Below are 20,263 nucleotides of genomic sequence, written 5' to 3' on the forward strand. Positions count from 1 at the left end.
GCCATTTCCCCGGGGTGCCTGGCGCTGGAACTCAGGGAAGGGGGCGGGTGGAGCCACTGCCACAGGAGCCTGGGGGCCGGGGCCGCCCCTCGTCCGCCCAGCCTCGGGAGGGCTTCTTGTAAGAAACGCGGCCGCTTTTGCAAGCCGAGGATGTCGCTGGGCTCTCGCGGCAGCCCCGGGCGCTCACGTGCCGGCACGTTCTGGCTCGGCTCGGCGCTCGGCCACATCTGGCGACCAAGGGACGTGTGGAGCCTTGCGGGGACCTCCTGTTCCATCCCGCTGCACGAGCTGTCTTTCTTCTCCCTACCCCGTCCACTCCGCAGCCTTCACGCTCCTTGTCTTTCCCTCCCGCGGTTTAGGTGGGTGTGAAGCTTTGTGGCAAAATTCAAGTCGCCTTTCTAGGTAATTGCAGGGCTGGAAGCTCGTGTGCAATTCCCTGGTGGGTGGGTGGGCGTCCTGTCCGCGCGCGGGGGGAGCGGATAGGGATGTGGGGACACTTCGAAGCCCCCCCACGTCTTGGCCACGGCCCCCTCCTTGGTTCCTCCGGGTGTCCACTTACCCTTGGTATGTGCTGGGTCTCACTGATTTCAGGCACGGCCCGTAAGCGGAGTTCCAGCCGCCGCTCCCCCTTCGCGCGTCCTGCTGCAGCCAGAAGCATGGAGAAGGCCGCCTCCGCGGGGCGCTGATCCCCGCGCCGCGCCCCCGCTCACACGCCCCCTGCCGCCCTCCCCGCCCCTGCCCCACCATGACCGGCTCGGCGGCCGACACTCACCGCTGCCCCCACCCCAAAGGCGCCAAAGGCACCCGGTCCCGGAGCAGCCACGCGCGGCCCGTGAGCCTCGCTACTAGCGGGGGCTCGGAGGAGGAGGACAAAGACGGCGGGGTGCTGTTTCACGTTAACAAGAGCGGCTTCCCCATCGACAGCCACACCTGGGAGCGCATGTGGATGCACGTGGCCAAAGTGCACCCCAAAGGGGGAGAAATGGTGGGCGCCATCAGGAACGCCACCTTCTTAGCAAAGGTTAGTGGCTCCGAAGGAAGGGGGTGGTGTGGGCAGTGATGGGACCATTTTGCCTGTACGTAGCAATTTCCATTTTCCTGGTCCTGCTGCAAACTCCCTTCCCCTCCTCATTTTTCCCAACAGCCTCCAACCCCTTTGCTTAATTGAGATGTTTGCCTTGGACGTCTTAGAAATGGGGGAGGGAGAGAAAGGGGGCTTGTTGTCCTGGGACTGTGTGGTCGGCTTGTGCCAAGGTTTCTTTGAATCTGGAGCCAGACTCTATCTAATTTACTTAGCTCCGTGTACATCCTGCTTCAACGAAGACTGTAGCCACCAAGTAGCACCAGTGATGCCAAGAATGTATGGGCCCCCTGGGGATCCCACCCCGCTTATCCTCTTTGGAGTTTCTTGGTCCTCCTCTGTCCCCTCCTGGTAAATGATTTATTAGACTATGAATGATTTTACAATCAACCAGTCAGACTTCTCAGCGTGAATCATTCCTAGACTTTTTGCCAAATTTTTTTTTTTTTTTATGACAGTGACTTTCACCTCTGAAACTTGCAAAGCAGTCAGCTCTCTCTTTTCCCAGCTTATCTGGGCTCTGAGAAAAAAGAGTTTTAAGTATGGCTTAAAAGGGACTTTCCAGTACACATGATGAATGAATCTCACTGGATAGAGAAAGAGGCTCAGGAGTGAAACTCTTTCTACCTTGGAGAGAAGCCAGTGAGCCAACTGGGTTTGGTGGCCAAAGATAATGTTAGTAAGATGGAGGAAGATGTGCAGTGGTCGCTGTATGAAGCACGAAAATGCAAACTGGAGGAGAAATGCTGCAGAGCCTGGGGGTTGTAGCATGGCAGGTGGTTTCCCATCTATCCTGGGGACACTGGTATGGCCAAGAAGATTCCTGGACAGGTCTAGGAATGCCAGACCTGAGACCTGGAAAGCCATCTGGTCGAGCCCCCAACCTGGAGCATCTGGTGACCTGAGCATCTGAGCCTGCAGGCCAGAAAGCTGTGTGTGCCCTTGGGAAAAGTAACAGAGCCTGTAAGCTGCCTGCTGTAGTTGGTTATGGTGTTTTATTACCCTGCTGGTCAATGAGATCTTCATCATGCCCAGCGAGAATCTTGCCTGCTTTTGTGTCAGCTATAATTACCCTTGCTGAGTCCTCCTTGAGGACTCAGAGCCTGAGAACAACCCTGATACTGGAGTGCAGTTCTGACTTCGGAGTCTGTCCTCCCTTAAGTGAGCCTTTCTCATTTAGCACCCTTAGCACCTGATTGTGGCTTCTGATTGTGGCTTCATCTTTCTCCCAACATTGTCGGTGGGGACCCCCTTTCTCTGTGGGAATCAGACAATGTCAGTGTTGGTAGAGACCAATCCTGTACCTCTCAGCAGAATCCCTTCCTCTTTCTAAAGGCCTCCTGGGAATGGGGGGCTTGTCGCCTCACAGGGCAGCTCCCAGGCCTGGCCAGATTTGGTCACTGGGAAACTCTTCTCTGACACTGAACAGAGCTCCTCCTCCTCCCCTTCTCGGTCACATGTCACCACTGATTCTTGTGCTCAAGAACCAAAGGGCGGCACACGTCGAGTTCCTGTGCTACTCATAGCTCCCTCGAATGTTACGAGATGGTTCTCATGGAGTAAGGAAAGGACTTGGAGCGAAAAAATCAAGGGATTGAATTCTGGATCTGGTTGTGCTACCTCTAGCTTTGTGGCCTAGGTCACTCACTTAAAATCTCCGGCCTTAGTTTTCTGACCTATAAAATGTGAGTAGATCAGATTTCATGTAAAGTTCTTTCCAACTCTCAAATCCCATGGTGTTATGACCCATTAGTCTTCAGGTTTCTAGTCATCTGTGTGACACTAGAGGTGCACTGGATTATTCTGCATCTTCCTTTAATCGTCTTTGTCCACAGGTAGTTCCTTTCACCTTTTCTTATGTGTCATAGTTCTCAGATCAGCTCACTTTCCTCCTCCTCTTTCTAAGACAATTGCTAGTTTGTCATCAGTCAGTCCCCGAAAACATGAGCACAGTAAGAAACACAATATTCTAAATGTTGTCTGAGCAGCTTAGAACATAAATTACTACTTCCTGAGACCTGTACTTGATACTTCCGTTATTGTGGCTGAATTCTGCGTTCTTAAAAAATGAGCTTTCTTTCTTTCTTTTTTTTTGAATATAGTGGCCATATCATATTGTACTTTCGTAGTAACCGGAAGGTCGCATGAGAACTGCCAAGCCAGGGCAACCCCAGGCTGAACATGGGCATCGGCTTTTTGAACCTAAATAAAGAGCTTCACATTTCTCTCTCTTACACTGCATCATAATGCTTGGTTCTCCATCCTCAATGCCCATCACAGTATCCCGTCTCTCCCTGGTCCTGGCATTCCCCAAACCCTGACCCCTGTGCAGGCCCTGGGATGGGAACAGCTTTGAAAGTTCCTGTTTCCAGGAGCCACTCCTCTCTGATTTGAGGGCTGTTCCTGCACTCAGCTCAGCAGACTTTTTCCTCTGGGGCCAAGTCCTTTTCTCCTTTAATCAGATCAGTGTCTTGCTGAGGAATTTGTACAGAAGGGGGGTGGTGGTGGAGTGGTGGTGGAAGGGTTGGAGAGTTTCAGGGAGGTGAACCTTTTTTTGGCAATTGAATTGTGGACTGAGAAGCAAAAGAAGTGGCCAGGGGAAGGTGTCAAAGGCGTGAGAGGAGAACTGAATGACACTTTCTTTGACCACAGGACATTTTGTTAGCAGCCGTGGTAATTTCTGCCCAAAGATCCAGGTGCCCCCACTGGGGAAAGGGGGACAGGTGTCACCTGCTCTGCAATCCTAAATTTGTGACTGCAGCCCTCTCCCCTGGTGGTGACTGGGTCTGAAGTTAACAATTGACTAGGTGAAAGCCAGGGTTTTCCAGGGATAGTGCAAAAAAGCAGCACGGGTCAATTGGAGGATAGTAGAGGTTGGGAAGGGAGGGGCAGGGAGGATGGCTGGCCCAGAAAAAACAGCTGGGCCGACTAGGAAACAACACCTCCTGCTTCTCGACTGGCTGGAGCCCGACTGTCCTGGGGCAGACAGCCAGATGGATTCAGCAGGAAACACCAAGCCATTTCTTGCAGACACCACGTTTTTGTGCCTCATTCTCACGCTGATCCCAAATTGGGAAATAATTCACATTTAGAGGACTCAGCTTTGCGTCAGTGAAGAAGTGTGAGGGCTTTGGGGCCAGACTTTGCTGTGGTCAGGGCTCCTCTCCTGCCCCCTGCTGGCTCACACAGGCAATGCACTTTCTCCCGTGTCCTGCGTTCAAAACCATCCATCCGTCCTACCTTCCTGCTCAGTCCAAGGTTGTGACCGCTGGACCAGGTCACCATCAACAGATTCCTGGCTGCTCCTGATGCAGGGGCCTGGGGCCCATCCTTGGCCCAAGAGTGATGTTCCATGCTCCCCCCACCACCGCCGCCCAAGGTTGCCAGAGAAAATTCTTCTGCCTGGCACCTGCACAGTGTATATAATACATATTCAGAGCAGGGACGGCAAAAGGCTTCACTTTCTCCTTGTACTTTCTTGTTAAAGACTCTTGGTGTCTGGGGCTCTCGATGCCTCCCTGGCTCCTTTCCTGGCTTCTCCCTTCTTTCCACATGGTGATGCATGGTGATGATACACACCTCGTGTCCTTCCACATCCCTTCTTGCATTCTTCTGACAGGGCATTGCATTTGGCAAGAATGGAGTGAAAGAGAGCCTGTCCACAAAAGCTTGCCTGTGGTTTGTTTCATTTTTCTTCTTGAACAACCATATTCCTGTCCACTCCCCTCCTTCCCCCTATTCCCTACCCTCAGGGACCCCACCCCCTAACTGTAGGCACAGTGCCTGTGTGGAGAGGGTGGTTTTGATCTGTGCCCTCTAGATTCTGCCTTCATCAGCTGGGCTGTGGCTTGAGATGGCTGGATGCAGGCGGTAGGAGGGAATCTAGAGGGACAGGGCCAGGGGAATTCTAGGTTGGAGTCTCAGCTGAAAGGGGGCAGGAAAATAACAGGAGAGACTCTCAGGACCCCAGTCAGAGAGGAGGAGAAGAAAAAGGAGTGTGCCCTGGTCTTTTCATAAAAGTTTGTACCAATTAATTTTCCCATCATGCCGTATGAGAGCATCGTCCCCAGCACTGAGTATCCACATTTCAGAATATCTCTGCTAATTGGAGAGGCAAAAAATGACATTTTGCAGTGGCTTTAATTTGCAGTTCTTAAATTGTTAGTGTGCTGGAACATTTTTAAAAAATATTTATTCACTATGTGCATTTCTTCTTTTGTGAATTGTCTTTTCATGGCCATTTAAAAAATTGTGGTAACGTATAATTTACCATTTTAACCATTTGAAGTGTACAGTTCTGTGAATTAAATATATTCACATTGTTGTGCAACCATCACCACCTTCCGTCTCCAGAAATTTTTCTTCTTCCCTGACTAAAACTTTGTACCCATTAAACACTGAGTTCCCATTTCTCCCTCCCCTCAGCCCCTGGCAACCACCCTTTTACTTTCTGTCTCTATGAATTTGACTGCTATAGGAACCTCACATAAGAGAAATCGTCCAATATTTGTCCTTTTGTGACTGGATTATTTCACTTAGCATAAGGTCTTCAACGTTCTGGCATGTATAGCATGTGTCAGAATGTCCCTCCTTTTTAAGGCTGAATAATATCCCATTGCATATATGCTACATTTTGTTTATCCATTTATCTGTTAATGGACACTTGGGTTGCTTCCACCTTCTGGGGCCATTTTCTTTTCATTGAGGCCTAGAGAGTTTTCTTATCACTTTGTATGAACTCTTCATGAATTAAGGATATTAACTCATGGTCACCACGTGTCCACAGGGGAAGTGGGTGTTTCCATCCTCTTCCATCAGGCTGAGAAGGCATCTTGGTGACGCTCCTGAGTTGAGAGTCTGGGGGCTCAGGCCCTGCTGATTCTGTTTTCCAGTTACTGAAAAGTGGAGACCATTCAGGCTCCCCTAGCTAGACCTCTGAAAGCACACTGTTGATGAATAATGATAACACAGCTAACACTTAAAAACACCGAGTGCCAAGCCCCAAGTTGCCTGCTTTATACATTAGGTCATATAATCCTCACAACTAGCTCAGAAGGTTTGAAGTAGGTGATATCCTCTCCTATTTTATCAGGAAGGAACCGGAGGCTTAGAGAGGCCGTGCAGCTTGCCCAGGGTCCACAGGAGTAGGTGACAAAGCAAGGACTCATGATTACACCCCAAGGAGCCTGCCTGGTTTATAGTCCATCATCCTGTGGGGCCTTGGCAGCCGGAAGTGCTGCCTGGGAGCTGCCCCAGCCTGAGCCCCAGCCTGAGCCCCCTCCAGCTGTCCCAGACGGCAGGGTGGGCTGTAGCCAGATGACATCATCCCCTCAGCAGTCTCGGCTTCTCTCCCACCACAGCCGGCTCCCCAGCTGGGGTCTGGGGAACGTGACTGCAGCTCCTGCACTCACTCTTAGCTGGGGCTGAGGTAACCAGACAGCTGTTTTTAAAAGCCCTTGGGCGCCACTGGGCTGCTATTCTGAGGACCGGCTGCTGCCTGACTCCCCCCATCATCTGGCTCTTGTGGGCTCCGCTGGGCTTGGGGGAGTTGAAATAACTTGGTGGTTGGCCCCCAAAGCCGACTCAGAGCAAGGTCACTCCGGCTTCCTCAGGGCTTTGGCCAAGGGACATCCCTCTGGGGATCCCTCGGGTGGCTGGTGATTCTCCGGGGCATTGTCCCAATGCTTGCCTGGGTAGAGGTATGCTCCTGCCTTCATAAACTCTGTCGTTTGCCACCTCCCTCTTGTACCTGGCCTAGAGCTTGGACCACTGGAGGTGCGAAAGAAATGGTTGTTCTCGTCTCCCCTGCTTCCTCACTTCTCTGTGAAAGCTCTGGCACATTCTTATGCAGAATTTCAGGTGTGGGTAGATCAGTGGATGTTACTGCCAAAAGCAGGGACAAGCGTCCTCACATTTGCTAGGTCGGAAACACCAGGACGCGCATCGTATTTTGACTCTGGGCTGGGCGGGGGTGTTGTGGGAATGGCCCTATAAGCAGATGTTCAGATGGGAACGTTTTGCTCCCAGAAATGACTCTCCGAGACAGGAATGTGATTTGAGTTGATATGTTGTAAACAAAATGTTTGCAGAACAGCTGTGAGTGTGTGCACACAGTCTCACATTCTCTCTCTGTCTTTCACACATGCAGTCATGCACACACACACACACGCTCTGCACCTTGGCTGTGAAATAGGATGTGTGACTAGTTCCCTTCTATTTTAAGTAAAAGCAGTGGAAGATGCAGAAGTATGAAGAGCCTCCTGCTTCAGGCCCCGGGGACCCCCTCGCCCTCCAGCTTGGCTGTGGGGCCTGAGCTTGCAGAGCTGGGGACAGAACTGGGGACCGTCCGTGGGCAGCGTCTGGCGCTGGTGCCCAGCCACACTGCCCCGTGCTGTCCCTAAGTCTGTTCACCAGTGGCTTCACCTTCCATCAGCTAAGTACTAAATCCCCAGGGCCTTCCCCTCCCTGTTTTCTTAGAGGGTGGAACTAATCTGTCCTGTGACCCCTTGTGCCCCTCCCTAAGCGGCTTAGTCCTCCTCTCCTTCCTGCCGGAGCTACAGACCCACATGGGCTGAGTGTCTCTGTCACCAGCGCCCCTCCCTCCACCCATCGGAGAGGCTGAGGTTAAGGGACTGGGTAACATAGAGAAGAAATAAAGCAGAAACTGCCGCCTTGCTTCCCAGGAGTGACTGGATTGGAAGCCCCTGCTTGTTCTCGCTCTTGACCTGGTCGGCAGGGTTGCTCAGAGCTGGGTGGTGTCTCAGCTCTAAATTCCCGAGAAGAGGGACTTACGTCCCCCTTTTCAGTCCTGGCCCGCCGTTGCTCCCTTCCCTTCCCAGCGGGGGTTAGGACGTCATACCCTCCGCTGGTGAATGTTGACCAAGAGGCAGACTAGGAGATGCCCAGGCAGACTGGGCAGCCGGATGGGGTCAGAGGGTAAGATGGCTCACGAGTGAGAGGAGCTGCACGTACCTGGGAAGATTCGAGGCAAGAAGGGAATCTTTCCTAATGCACTTGGGGCTGGACTCAGGGAATGGATGTGATGGGCATTGCAGGGGGTGGTGGTGAAGAGAAATGGCATGTGTGGCACCATGTTGCATTCCTTCGGGGCGCCATACATCTTGTGTTCAGTGGTGCCCTGGAGTGGGCACATACAATGGTGACACCAGACACGCAGCAAAAGTGTAGTCGTGCAGTAGAAGTGTGAGGGTTAATGGAGCACCTCTGAACCCTCCTGGACCAGGCCTGGGGAGGGGGGGACACTATAGGACATGGTCCTTGGCCTCAAGAAGGGCTGAGGCTCTCATGGGGAGGCAGGCGGTGTTCACACCGCAACACACAAAGGGCCATAGAGAGCCGCTGCGACCCAGGGTGGAGTGTGTACCGAGGGAACGCAGAGAGAGGACTGGCCGGTCTTGGGAGACCTTGTCCAGGAGGCACCAGGTGAACGGGTGCCCAGGCCAGCGTGGCCATCTGCCCTCAGGAGTAGCTCTGCATCTCCTTGATAAAATGATCTCTCTCTACTTCCCTGCAGCCTTCAGTACCCCAGGTTCCCAACTACAGGCTGTCGATGACGATCCCAGACTGGCTCCAGGCAATCCAGAACTACATGAAGACACTACAGTATCCTTCCGACCAGGGTCTGAGCAGGCCCAGCCCGGGGACAGGCGTGATGATCGCACGCCTGGTGGCGGCTCTGTCCCCATCTGGTCAGCAAATGCTGTCTGAGGTTGGCGAGGCCGGGCACGGAGGGATGCCTCGATGTGACAGTCTAGAAGAAGTGACACTGGAGGACGTCATCGCAGTGATCAGACCCTGTCCGTTTAAGCAGGGTGTGGGCCAGGACGGCAAAGGGCAGCGAAGCGGCGGTGGGCAGCACACGCCCCTCTTCCTTCCATCTACTCCTCTTTCTCCACCTCCTCCTCCTTGGTTATCCTTGGCTCCCTCCATCTCTCCTCCTGTACCAGCTTTCTTTCTCCCTCTTCCTTCCTAGTCTTTTTTTTTAGTATATCTGTTTATTTATTTATTTATGGCTGCGTCGGGTCTTAGTTGCGGCACACGGGGTCTTCGTTGAGGCGTGCGGGATCTTTCGTTGCAGCATGTGCTCTTTGTTGTGGCGTGCAGGTTTTCCCTCTCTAGTTGTGGTGCATGGGCTCCAGGGCGCATGGGCTCAGTAGTTGCGGCGCGCAGGCTTAGTTGCTCCGCGGCATGTGGGATCTTAGTTCCCAGACCAGGGGTCGAACCTGAGTCCCCTGCGCTGGAAGGCGGATTCTCAACCACTGAACCGCCAGGGAAGCCCCCCTCCTAGTCTTCTGTTCCTTTTCTTTCCTTTCACTTTTTGGCCTGATCCTGACCGCTCATCATCTACAAGAGGCCCACCTGGCGTTGCCTTTGGCGCCTGGTGCCCTTGGTCCATTCTGCATGAGTGAATGGGGCCCTGGGCTGGGGGCCCTCTCCCCTCATGTGAGTTTGAAGAAGAGCTGAGAAGTCCTGTGGGTCCAGGCTGTGTGCAGACCAGGCAGCCTGTGGCCCCTTTTCTCCTCAAGTGTTCGCAGTCAGGATTACATCTGTTCTGAGCGCCCATATGAGCTACGTTGTAAGAACCAAGGGGCAGGGTCAGATGGTCCCCTCGCCACGGCTGGTGGTTTATCAGGGATGGGAGTCAGACGGGAGCCGGGCCAACAGAGGAGGTGTATGTGAGTGGGACAGGCCGTTTGCCCAAGCGAGTCAGTGAGCATCTCAGCTAAGCCAGCATCGGACCCCCTGCCGAGGCAGCTGCCGCCATCCTAGCCCCCAGCACATTGTTCAGGAGGTCTGCTGACCTCTGTCCTTCCTCCCTAAAGGCATAGAACTTAGCAGAAAGGATTTCACAGGATGCTGCACACATGTCCCACATGCCTGGGAAGAGGCCTCCCCTCTCTGTGCTATAGGCAAGAAGCTTTCCTGTGGACTTTTGTGTTTTCCCTGAAGGTAAGGGTCCTACCAGATGAGAACTGCCTCTCGTTTGGGTGGGCAGATTACTTGATTAGCCTCTCAGTTCCCACTTCACGGACTGTGAACTCCCCTGCATGGCATCTTCCTCATAGAATCCTGAAGCGATATTAGAGAAGATAACACCAGCCTCCAGGGGTCAGGCGGACAGTTCTAGCCCACGGAAGGCTGATGTCGGTGCTGATCGCTGAACTGGGACCCCACGTGGGGAATTCCATGTGGCCCAGAGGCATAAACTCCTGCCGGAGTCGACCTGGACCCCAAAAGCTGAGCCTTCCTGGATGTGATCGACTCCTCACAGAACGTTTCAGAAGGTGACAGAAATTAGCATGGCTCCCCCCCTTCTATTTAGGACATGGTCTTCACAAGGATCATCTGGCTGGAGATTAAAGAGGACAAGCCTGGCCGCTGGGAATGCACTGATGGGGCAAATTTGCATGTGCTTTACATATCATTGGCTCATTCTCCCGTAAAGGCTGCAGCCCATTCTCAGTCCTGAAGGATCTGCTTTTTCATTTTTCCCTTCACTGACCCATTGTGATGGTCACTGAGCTGGTTCACTGACTGCAGAGAGGGCTGGAGAAGGGAAAGCACCACCATGCTGCTGGGATCAGACTCCAGGTCATCTGGCCATTGGAGTAACCTCTTTGTTCTACCTCCTGACCAGCCTTTTATTTCGTTCCTTGGGCCTTCCTACTGCTTTTTCCTGGATGCAGTGACTGACGCTAGGGTATGGGGACCGACTGGGGCCAGCCCTGACCACAGATGTCCTCAGCTGGGGACGGGAAAGGACAAATCCTGCCTTCCCTTCTGACAGCCTCACAGCGTTGGCCAGCAGGAGTGCTGACCTTGCACCGGGTTCTGGAAAGAGAAGTCCCCACCCCCGAGCTCTGCTGTGTAGCGAGCAGAGGGTGAAGTCTCTCTCTCCAGGCAGCGTTTACAGGAGGCTCTCCTCCCCAGCTCACTCTCAGGGGCCCATAACTGTAAGGAATGGAGAAAGAATGGTCAGGTAGTTTTTTATTATTTTATTAGAGGTTTGTCTCACTCCATGCACTAGATGTATAAACTAGACGTATGAACAGGGGGAAAATTGGGCATATAAATAGAACTTTTGCCAATTGCATGCTACTTTAAATATACAAGGAATCTCACTATTTGAATGAAATCTTTGGTAAAGTGAAAGATCATTTCACAATGAGGCTACGTAGCCCTTCATTTTTCTCTCGTATCTCTAGGGTTTTGTATATTGTATTTTTTAAAATCTGGGCAAGCCTGTATTGTTATTGGTTATTCTTACGGCTCATGCTGGTAATTTCCAAACGGTGAGCTTGTTAAAATCATCCCCTGGCCCTCACCCTAGAACTTGCAATTCGACAGTCCCAGGTGGGGCGACTCTGACATCAGGGGCTAAGACCATGGCCTGAAATCAGAATCTCTTAAGGATGGAGCCCAGAATCTGCTTATAACAAACTCTCCAGGTGATCGTTACATATGTTTGTGTCTTAGCGGCCAAGCACATCTTTGCCCGGAGAGGAATCCCAACCCTTGTTGGGAGGGTGTGCAGTGCCTTGAGGTGATCATTGCAACTTTCTGCAGCTGCCCATACCACTGTAGGGGCACACATCGAACCTCATACTTCCTGCCTGGGCTACAGGTTCATGCTTCATTAGCACCTTCCCAATATGCACTTTTTCTATAGGATTTTGTTTGAGGCAGGAAAGAGAAACATGTAAAACAACTTTTCTTCAGGCTCAGAAAAAAATCAAGATCCAGTCTCAGAGAGCCCAGTGTCTGAGAATCTCCAGTCTCCTTCAGAATGAGCTGGTGCAGGCTTGCCAGTCCCTGAGACCTTGTGGGCAACCAGCTAAATCCCAGTTTGTGGATAATGCTGTCGTCTTCTCGGATCTAGTAATGTCAAATATCAGTCCAGGCATGAAAGGAAAGTACTATCTCCACAGTAAGCTCTGCTGCAGAGTCTGCGCTCTTGAGAAACCCTACTACCACCTATCCACCTTCCATCCGTAACCCTTCCATCCTTCCTTTCACCCATCCATCAACCTACCTTTCTATCTGTCCATTAATCCATCCATCCACTCTTCTATCAATTCCATCCTTCCTTCCATCCACCCATCCATTCACTTATTCCTCATTTATTTAATAATACTTGCTAAATGGAATATGTTGGGCTTGTGCCAGGCTTTATGGGTGGCACAAAAGATGATAAATGGTCCCAACTCTCAAAGGGCTTGTAGTCTAGTAGGTGAATTAAGACATGTAGTCAACTAAACAAAATACAGAGCAGATTGAAAATAGCTATTGTATAGATCCAAGGTGCTTTGGGGCCTAAGTTAGAAAGTAGATTTCTAGGGCAGGACAGAGAGGAGGGAAGATACTGTTGGCGATCTTCTGGCTACAGGCCACCTTCTGGAAAGCCCCCACTTCCTCATCCCTTTGAGAAATCCCTCTGCTGGATTACTGGGACCTTTGGAGTTTTCTGTCACTTTCCCTTTACATACTTCACACAGATACAATCATACAGGGACCCAGTTCTTTGAAATTAGGAAAATGAGACCGCTGAGTGGGTAAGTGGTGCATGATCTGTGGGCCAGGTGACCATGCTCCTATCTGAGAGCCACCATCTTTCTCTCCCACTCTCTCTCCTTCATCCCAGTGCTCAAATATTCTGGTCTGTAAGGGGTTAGGGGTGCCCCGGGCCAGGTTGGAGGTGGGGCTGAGCTAAGCTCAGTGGTGGAGACTAACTCAGGGGCGGGGCAGACCTGTGAAATTTGTTTTATGTGGCCTTTTTCACTTGCTCCACTGTAACACCCGTGTCCTGGGTTAGTGGGAGGGTGCTGGGTAGTACAAAAACTAATCTCCCGGAACTACGTCTTGCAGAGAGGAGTGGAGAATTTAGGAATTTAGTTCCACCAGGTGAGGATGCGCTTTGCGAGCCTCCTGTGAGGCAAGTTCTGCCCTTTCTCTCTGTACTCCTGCATGCTGCCTAGTGTGGCGATGGGCATGCTGGTGGATTGGCACACAGACCGACTGCGTAATTAAATAAGTCTGAGATCCTTTGCTGTGCTCTACCCTACAGGTTAATGGAAACAGCGAAAGAAATGACTCGGGAGTCCTTGCCTATCAAATGCCTTGAAGCTGTCATCCTGGGCATGTATCCTTTGAGTGATGTAAGCTTAAATTTACTCCATAGATGATGGCTTCACTGTGGGGCTGTTTGTGGATCCTAGATCCACAGAGGTGATGCCTGTTGTCTCCTTGGAGGAAAGTGTCAAGCCCTCCTGGTGCTTCTCTTGAACTTTCACCATCTGGAGTTGAACCAAATCAGAGCTTGGACCGTCATCAGTGTAACCTGTGAGCTGAAGCCTGCATCAAGGCCGGCTCCCAGGCCAGACGCATTAGTCACGAGGAGAATTCTAGCTTCAAGGGACTAGGGAGAGAGTGTGTATCATTATTTTTTGCATTAATCTGGCATTGCAACAGTAAAGACACTCCAAGGAAAATGGGATTATCCAAAGCCATCTCCAGGGAAAGTTCTATGAGTGGATTGCAGAGACCACCAATGGTGTAGTGTCCTGACCCTACAGGACATAAAGCTGAAACAAGGGTCTGGTCTCTCCACACTTCCTGCTCCGTTTTCCACCAGACTCCTGGATCCTCAGCCTGAGGGGGAATATGGTCCAGAATAACTGTGATGGCACTGACTTATTAGTGGTGGTGGCGGTAGAATATGATCTGGTAGAATAGCAAAGAAACTCCCAGTCCTGGGGCGGATGGCTGGGGTGAACCGACCAAGGGAACTCAGTAAGACATGAGCTCGAGAGGTGATCTCAGGTTAGGACAGGTAGGTCCTTGAATGCCATTCTGAGAAGGGTAACTTTTTCCAAAGGCAATGGGCAGCCCAGCCGAAATCTCTGGAGCGGAGACAGGACATGATGAGGTGTGCACTTTAGAGAGGTACTTCTTGGGGCCAATTGCAGGGCAACTGGAGAAGGTGGGGCTGCATCTGCAACGCCAGTTAGGAGCTGCTACATGAGGGCAATGGTGATGCTTGAACCATGGTTTTGGCAACGGGAATGCATTTGAGGGGACCGTTTCAAGAGATCCCGAGGAGATAGAATTTACAGGACTTGGAGGCCAGAGAGGTAGAAGGAAAACCAGGAGAGAGAGCAGATACAGAAGTCAGTGGGAGGACTGGTGACTCAGAATCGGACTGGGGACAGTAGGCTGGGTCTGGTCTGTTCTCCCGGCCCCCTGGACGTCTTCGTGGGGAGGGGAATTTCCACCCCTCTAGTCTGCAGAGCGCTGGCTGGCTGGATCTGAAACAGGACTGTCCGCAGGTGCCCAGGCTGACGTCTGAAAAATGGAAACTTGAGCTTTGTGGAGGCCTTTGCCCAGCCCTCCAATCATACCTCCTCCCTGTTCCCCACCAAGGAGATGGACCGCGTCTGGGAGCCCAGCAGGAGGGCAGGATGGGGGCGGGGGGGGGGCAGCAGATGGCTCCGGGCCCCACCCTTTGGAGGCAGGAGTCAGCACAGCTGTTGGGCAGAGCCTCCTGCAAGTTTAATGGGGGGAACAATTGTCGGGGATTTGCTGGTGATGGGTGAGGGAGCCCATCACCACGGGCACCAGCTGCCTTCAGACCCTGTGCTGACAGAGGTCGCAGGGCCCCTGGATGGAGGTCATCTTGCTTCACACGGCAGTCCTGTACACAGTTGTCTTGTCCCCGAGCAATTATATCAATCCAAGCAGAAATTAGCTTAGGTTACTGGAGTTACCTATAAAACCTTTGGGGTTGGGGGGATGGACCTGTGGCCAGCCTCTGGGCCTGTCCGAATCAGAGGGTAGTGTGCTCTGGGTTCTCCTTTGTTCTAACTGGTGTGTCATTTCAGAAAAGTGGAGGGAGGGTGGAGAAATACAGCTGAACTCAGGGAAATGTGACTCTTGCACAGACAAGAAACACAGCTGAATTCTAAAAGTTATGGCCTCTTTGTCTTTGCTCTGTGTCAGCAGCCCTGTGGCCTGCTTTGCTCCCAGGCACAGTGAAGGACGGACTTGGGTCATCGGTCGGCCTCCCATGGGCCCTTCCACAGGTCCTAGGGGACAAGCGGTGTGTTTACAACTCTGAAACAGGTCGGCTTGGCTGCTGCTTGGAAGCTTGTGTCCATGGGCTTGTCCTTGTTTTCTCTTGTTTGACATGAGCTCCGAGTTCAGGATTCATTCGCGAAGGGCCACTTCTTTTGATCTTGCTTTTTTGATCATGCTGGAGAGAGAGACTTTTGGTTCCCAATTATTTTCTGAATCATGGCAGCTCTTTAGGGGGCCTCACTGGCCCTGGTGGGGCTTAATCATGGTGCTGAAGTGCTATGGTTTATTCAATAACAGGTGTATAATTAGAGGCAAGGGAGGCATAGCCCCAGCAGGCTGGGTACTGGGCAGATCTTACCCAAGCTTGGGGCACTGCTGCTTCCTTTTCCCTAGAAAAGCTCAGGCTACTTCCCAGTCCTCATCCATACCTCTTAGTCCCCTCCCTCTCCGTTCACAGAGGCTCCAGGTCCCAAGGCTTTACTGATTGCTGTAGTGATGGAGCAAATCCGAGTGATTGGTGACTTGTCACAGGATCGACTGGAGGCCCCTCCACTCCCCTCCCCACTCACGCTTCTCCCCTTGGCTGACTCTACTTTCCTGTGGGACTCATTCTGGTCCCGAGGGCTCTTCTCTGCTCTTCCTGAGGTGGCAGGGATGCCTGTCTCACAACACGTCACGTTGGGGTGGGTTTTTTTCAGTTTGAGATAAAATTGACTTAGGGCACCATGTAAGTTTAAGGTGTACAGCATAATGACTTGACACATACATTGCGAATGCAGGGTTTCTAAGAATTGCAGTAAAATATTCATAACACAAATTTACCATTTTAACTATTTTTAAGTGTACAATTGAGTGGCATTGAGGACATTCACGCAGTTGTGCAACCATCACCACCATTCATCTCTAAACGTCCTCTTCCCCAACTGAAATGCTAAGCCCATTAAACACAGGGTCCCCAGTCCCTGGCAACCACCATTCTACTTTCTGTTTCTATGAATTCGACCACTCCAGGTACCTCATAAAGTTGAATCATAACAGTATTTGTCCTTTTGTGACTGGCTCATTTCAGTTAGCGTAATATCCTCAAGGTTTATTCATGTTGTAGCATATTGCAGAATTTCCTTCCTTTTTAAGACTGAATAATATTCCATTGTATGTATATACCACACATTGTTTATCCATTCATCCCTTGATGGACGCTTTGGTTATTTCCACCTTTTGGCAATTGTGAATAATGCTGCTGTGAACATTGGTGTGTCTTTGCTTTCAGTTCTCTTGGGTATATACCTGAAGTGCCTGAAGTACAATTGCTGGGTCATATGGAAATTCTATGTTTAGTTTGCTTGAGGAACCTCCATACTGATGGTATTGTGTCCACTTTGAGTCTGTCTCCCTATCAGACTTGCAGGGAGTCTTCATCTTCGGCTCTGCAGCCCTACCTAGCAGTCTGTCTGGCACAGGAAACACTCACCCAGTGTTTGTTACACTGACTTCACTGAGGAATGCCCTTGTTCCAGCCCCAGAGAACTCGCCCCAGAAAGTAAGTAAGAATTTATGTAAGAGGACTCAGAAGGTTGTGATTTCACTCCCTTACTGCCAGTTTATCTCACATGATAAAGTGAAGAGAAAGCAGGTAACCATTTTTATAGAGAGGAGCCATCTGTGATTTAATTGAGGGTAGAGGACAAGGCTTCTTTCTCTTAAGGGTACTGGATTAGCCCCACACCCAGTGCAGACCTTTTTTAAAAAAATTTATTTTTACTTAAAAGAAATTTTAATATAATTTTTAAAGGTTACTTTCCATTTACAGTTATTACAAAATATTGGCTATATTCCCCATGTTGTACAGGGTACCCTTGAGCCTATCTTACACCCAACAGTTTGTACCTCCCACTCCCCCATCCCTATGTTGCCCCTTACCCCCACTTGTAACCACTAGTTTCTTCTCTATATCTGTGAGTCTGCTTCTTTTGTGTTATATTCACTAGTTTGTTGTATTTTTTTAGATTCTACATGTAAGTGATATCATACAGTGTTTGTCTTTCTCTGTCGAGTACAGTCTTTTTAAGCGCAAGGAAATGTATCCTCACAATCTAAGATTCATCCTTTCAGCAAGCACTAACCAGGTACTTCTGTGTGCCAGGCCTGTGCGATGCCTGAGGACACAAGGATGCAAAGCATAATTCCTGCCATTACAAGATACAGACGCACACACGTGTGCGCGCATACACACACACACAAAGCAGGATGAATAAGCACCAAGTGCTGTGGGAGTTCTTGCAGGGGGTGTGGGAGACTTAACCCACACTGAGGATGGTCAGGGAAGGTATCACACTCAGGAAGTGAGGCTGTTCCAGTCAGGGTGCAGCCTGTGTAAAGAGAGAAAGCCCAATAACATCATTTTTTTAAAAATAAATTAATTTATTTATTTTTGGCTGTGTTGGGTCTTTGTTGCTGTGCACGGGCTTTCTCTAGTTGCGGCACACGGGGGCTACTCTTCGTTGCGGTGCGCGGGCTTCTCATTGTGGTGGCTTCTCTTGTTGCGGAGCACGGGCTCTAGGCACGCGGGCTTCAGTAGTTGTGACACACAGGCTCAGTAGTTGTGACGCATGGGTTTAGTTGCTCTGCGGCATGTGGCACCTTCCCGGACCAGGGCTTGAACCTGTGTCCCCTGCATTGGCAGGCGGATTCTTAACCACTGCACCACCAGGGAAACCCCCAATAGCATCCTTATCTCTCATGATTCTTAGGAGACCCCAAAGATCTCTGCCAGGTTTAAATCCCCCACAATATAAGACTGATGTGTGAGTGAAGCCATAAAAGAAGTTATACTACGATGCAGACATGAGGTCGTGTACAGTGGGTTCAGTAGCTTATTTTTGAAAGTTTCATAGGTCACTTTGGTCTCATGGCTTTGTAATGTAAAGGTCATTTAAAATTTTCAGTTACATTTGACTTCATATTCTGGGGGAGTATGTGCGGAGGGCAATGGGCACAGATCTTTGGGTTCTTTATGGTCTCAGGGTCTATCCTTCAAAAATGTCACAGGTCGGGAGTTCCCTGGAGGTCTAGTGGTTAGGACTCCGCGCTTTCACTGCTGAGGGTGCGGGTTCAATTCCTGGTTGGGGAAATAAGATCCTGCAAGCTGCACTGCAGGCAAAAAAAAAAAAAAAGTCACGGGTCAACTGTAGGTCAGTGTGTGAGCCCAGAGTGCGGGGGAAATGAGACGGTACAAGGAATGATGATGAGCAGGGGCTGAATGATGAGCAGGGGCTGAATCATGGCAGGACTTTGCTGAGGGATGTGGACCAAGTCCTGGAGAAGATGAGAGACACTGAAAACTTAAGCAGAAGAGGGACACGTACCAAATTTTGGCTTCAATAGATCATTCTGGCCACTGTGTGGAAGGTATATTGGAGCAGGGGCAAGAAATGGTGAAGACAAGTTTTCAGAGAGTGGAGAATGGTACCCACTTACTGAGCACTCACCGTGCACAAGCCACCATGTTAAGAGCCTGGATTGTTATCTCCCTTAGAAAAGGTCTGGAGACACCAACGGTCTTCAGCAGAGTGTATTTGAATTTCCAGTATCCCTCTCCAGAAGAGTTGGGTCTTTGAGTCTCCACGGCCACGCCAGGGCTGTCCAGAGACTTTGAGGTGGACTTGAGGATGTGGTGCCTCTTGTCCGTTGTTGCAGCGTGTGGAGTCAGTGGGCGTAGTTACTTGAAGCTGCACCATGTGGGGTTGCTGGGCCCAAACCGAGTTAATGGTAAGAGGCTGGGTGGCTCAATCCAGACGGGCCAACCCGTGGAGAGAGCTGAGCTGTGACACCAGCTGGGTTGGGGACTGAAGGGAGCCTGAGGTTCGGATGCTGCAGGCAGCTCTCTGTGGTACCCAAGGCTACTGGCATGGGTGTGCTGGGGCCAATGAGAGGAGCAGACAAGGCGCAGATATGACCTATTCTGACACCATTCGGTCCCTTCCCATCCTGTCAGTTGGTCTGTGTCTTTTACATCTCCACTGCCTTGCCTTGGCTCTGGTTGTCATTTCTCCCTGCACCATTGCAGAGACCTTCAATTCCTGGTCTGTCCCACATACTCCAGCCAGAATTAATGACTGAGAACATCATTCCAATGGCAGAAACCAACTTTTAATAGCTTACCATCCCCTGTAGAGCACCGAGGGAGGATAAAGTACGTTGTTACGGTTTTGTTTACATTTATTTATTTACTAAAGAAGTTGGCAGATCTTCCCTCTTTGTCCCATATTAATTTGGTTTGGTACGCACCATGTAGCAGGTACTCAAACATATCCAGTGAATCCTTTATAAGAGGATCGGTCTGGAAAGGTTAGGTCTGGGCCTGCTCAGAGGCAGAGGGGTGGACCCACTGACCGTATGGGCTACTTTCCTTTCCTGGGAGTCCAAGTTCTGGTATCTTCAAGGCCTCCTTTCTCTTCCTTGACTCAGATTCTCTAAGATACTTAACCAATGGACAGCCTTCCATCGAGCGATTCCCCATCAGCTTTAAAACCTACTTCTCAGGAAACTACTTTCACCATGTTGTGCTGGGGATTTACTGCAATGGCCGCTATGGCTCACTGGGCATGAGCCGAAGGGCTGAGCTGATGGACAAGCCATTGACCTTTCGGACTCTGAGTGACCTCATCTTTGACTTTGAAGACTCCTACAAGAAATACCTGCACACAGTCAAGAAGGTCAAGATTGGGTTGTATGTCCCCCATGAGCCTCATAGCTTCCAGCCCATCGAGTGGAAGCAGCTGGTCCTCAATGTCTCAAAGATGTTGAGGGCTGACATAAGGAAGGAGCTGGAGAAATATGCCAGGGACATGAGAATGAAGGTAGGTGCAGGGGAGGCAAATGAGCAATGCAAGAGAGTTCTTTCCTCATTCTCTCTCTCTCTCTCCCTCCCTCTCTCTCTTTCTCTTTTGCCACGTGCCCTGTGTTTCTGAGATGGTCAAAATTTTCTTGAGGTTATCTTGCTTAGTAGGCACCCTGTTAAAAAAAAAATCATTCAATTTTTGACATGGACAATTTAAGTCTCTTTGCATTTACTACTTTAAAAACTAG

The 20,263-nt window shown here is 50.7% G+C and overlaps 1 protein-coding gene across 2 annotated transcripts in view; it reads left to right on the forward strand.

Moving 5' to 3' along the window:
* Nucleotides 1–745: 745 nt before the first annotated feature.
* Nucleotides 746–20,263, forward strand: part of VASH2 (vasohibin 2) — a gene marked incomplete at its 5' end in the record, with an annotated part of 35,835 nt that continues 16,317 nt past the window's right edge. The window contains 5 exons of one of the 2 annotated variants that reach the window (XM_082400454.1): nucleotides 746–1,021; nucleotides 8,616–8,704; nucleotides 12,598–12,654; nucleotides 13,167–13,241; nucleotides 19,653–20,034. In XM_082400454.1, the coding sequence (XP_082256580.1) occupies nucleotides 746–1,021; nucleotides 8,616–8,704; nucleotides 12,598–12,654; nucleotides 13,167–13,241; nucleotides 19,653–20,034 (879 nt within the window). The remainder of the gene's footprint in view (nucleotides 1,022–8,615; nucleotides 8,705–12,597; nucleotides 12,655–13,166; nucleotides 13,242–19,652; nucleotides 20,035–20,263) is intronic. The other variant, XM_082400455.1, reaches the window with a different exon arrangement.

Source organism: Balaenoptera borealis (genome assembly GCF_965194805.1).
Source record: "Balaenoptera borealis genome assembly, chromosome: 1".
NCBI classification, from domain to species: domain Eukaryota; kingdom Metazoa; phylum Chordata; class Mammalia; order Artiodactyla; family Balaenopteridae; genus Balaenoptera; species Balaenoptera borealis.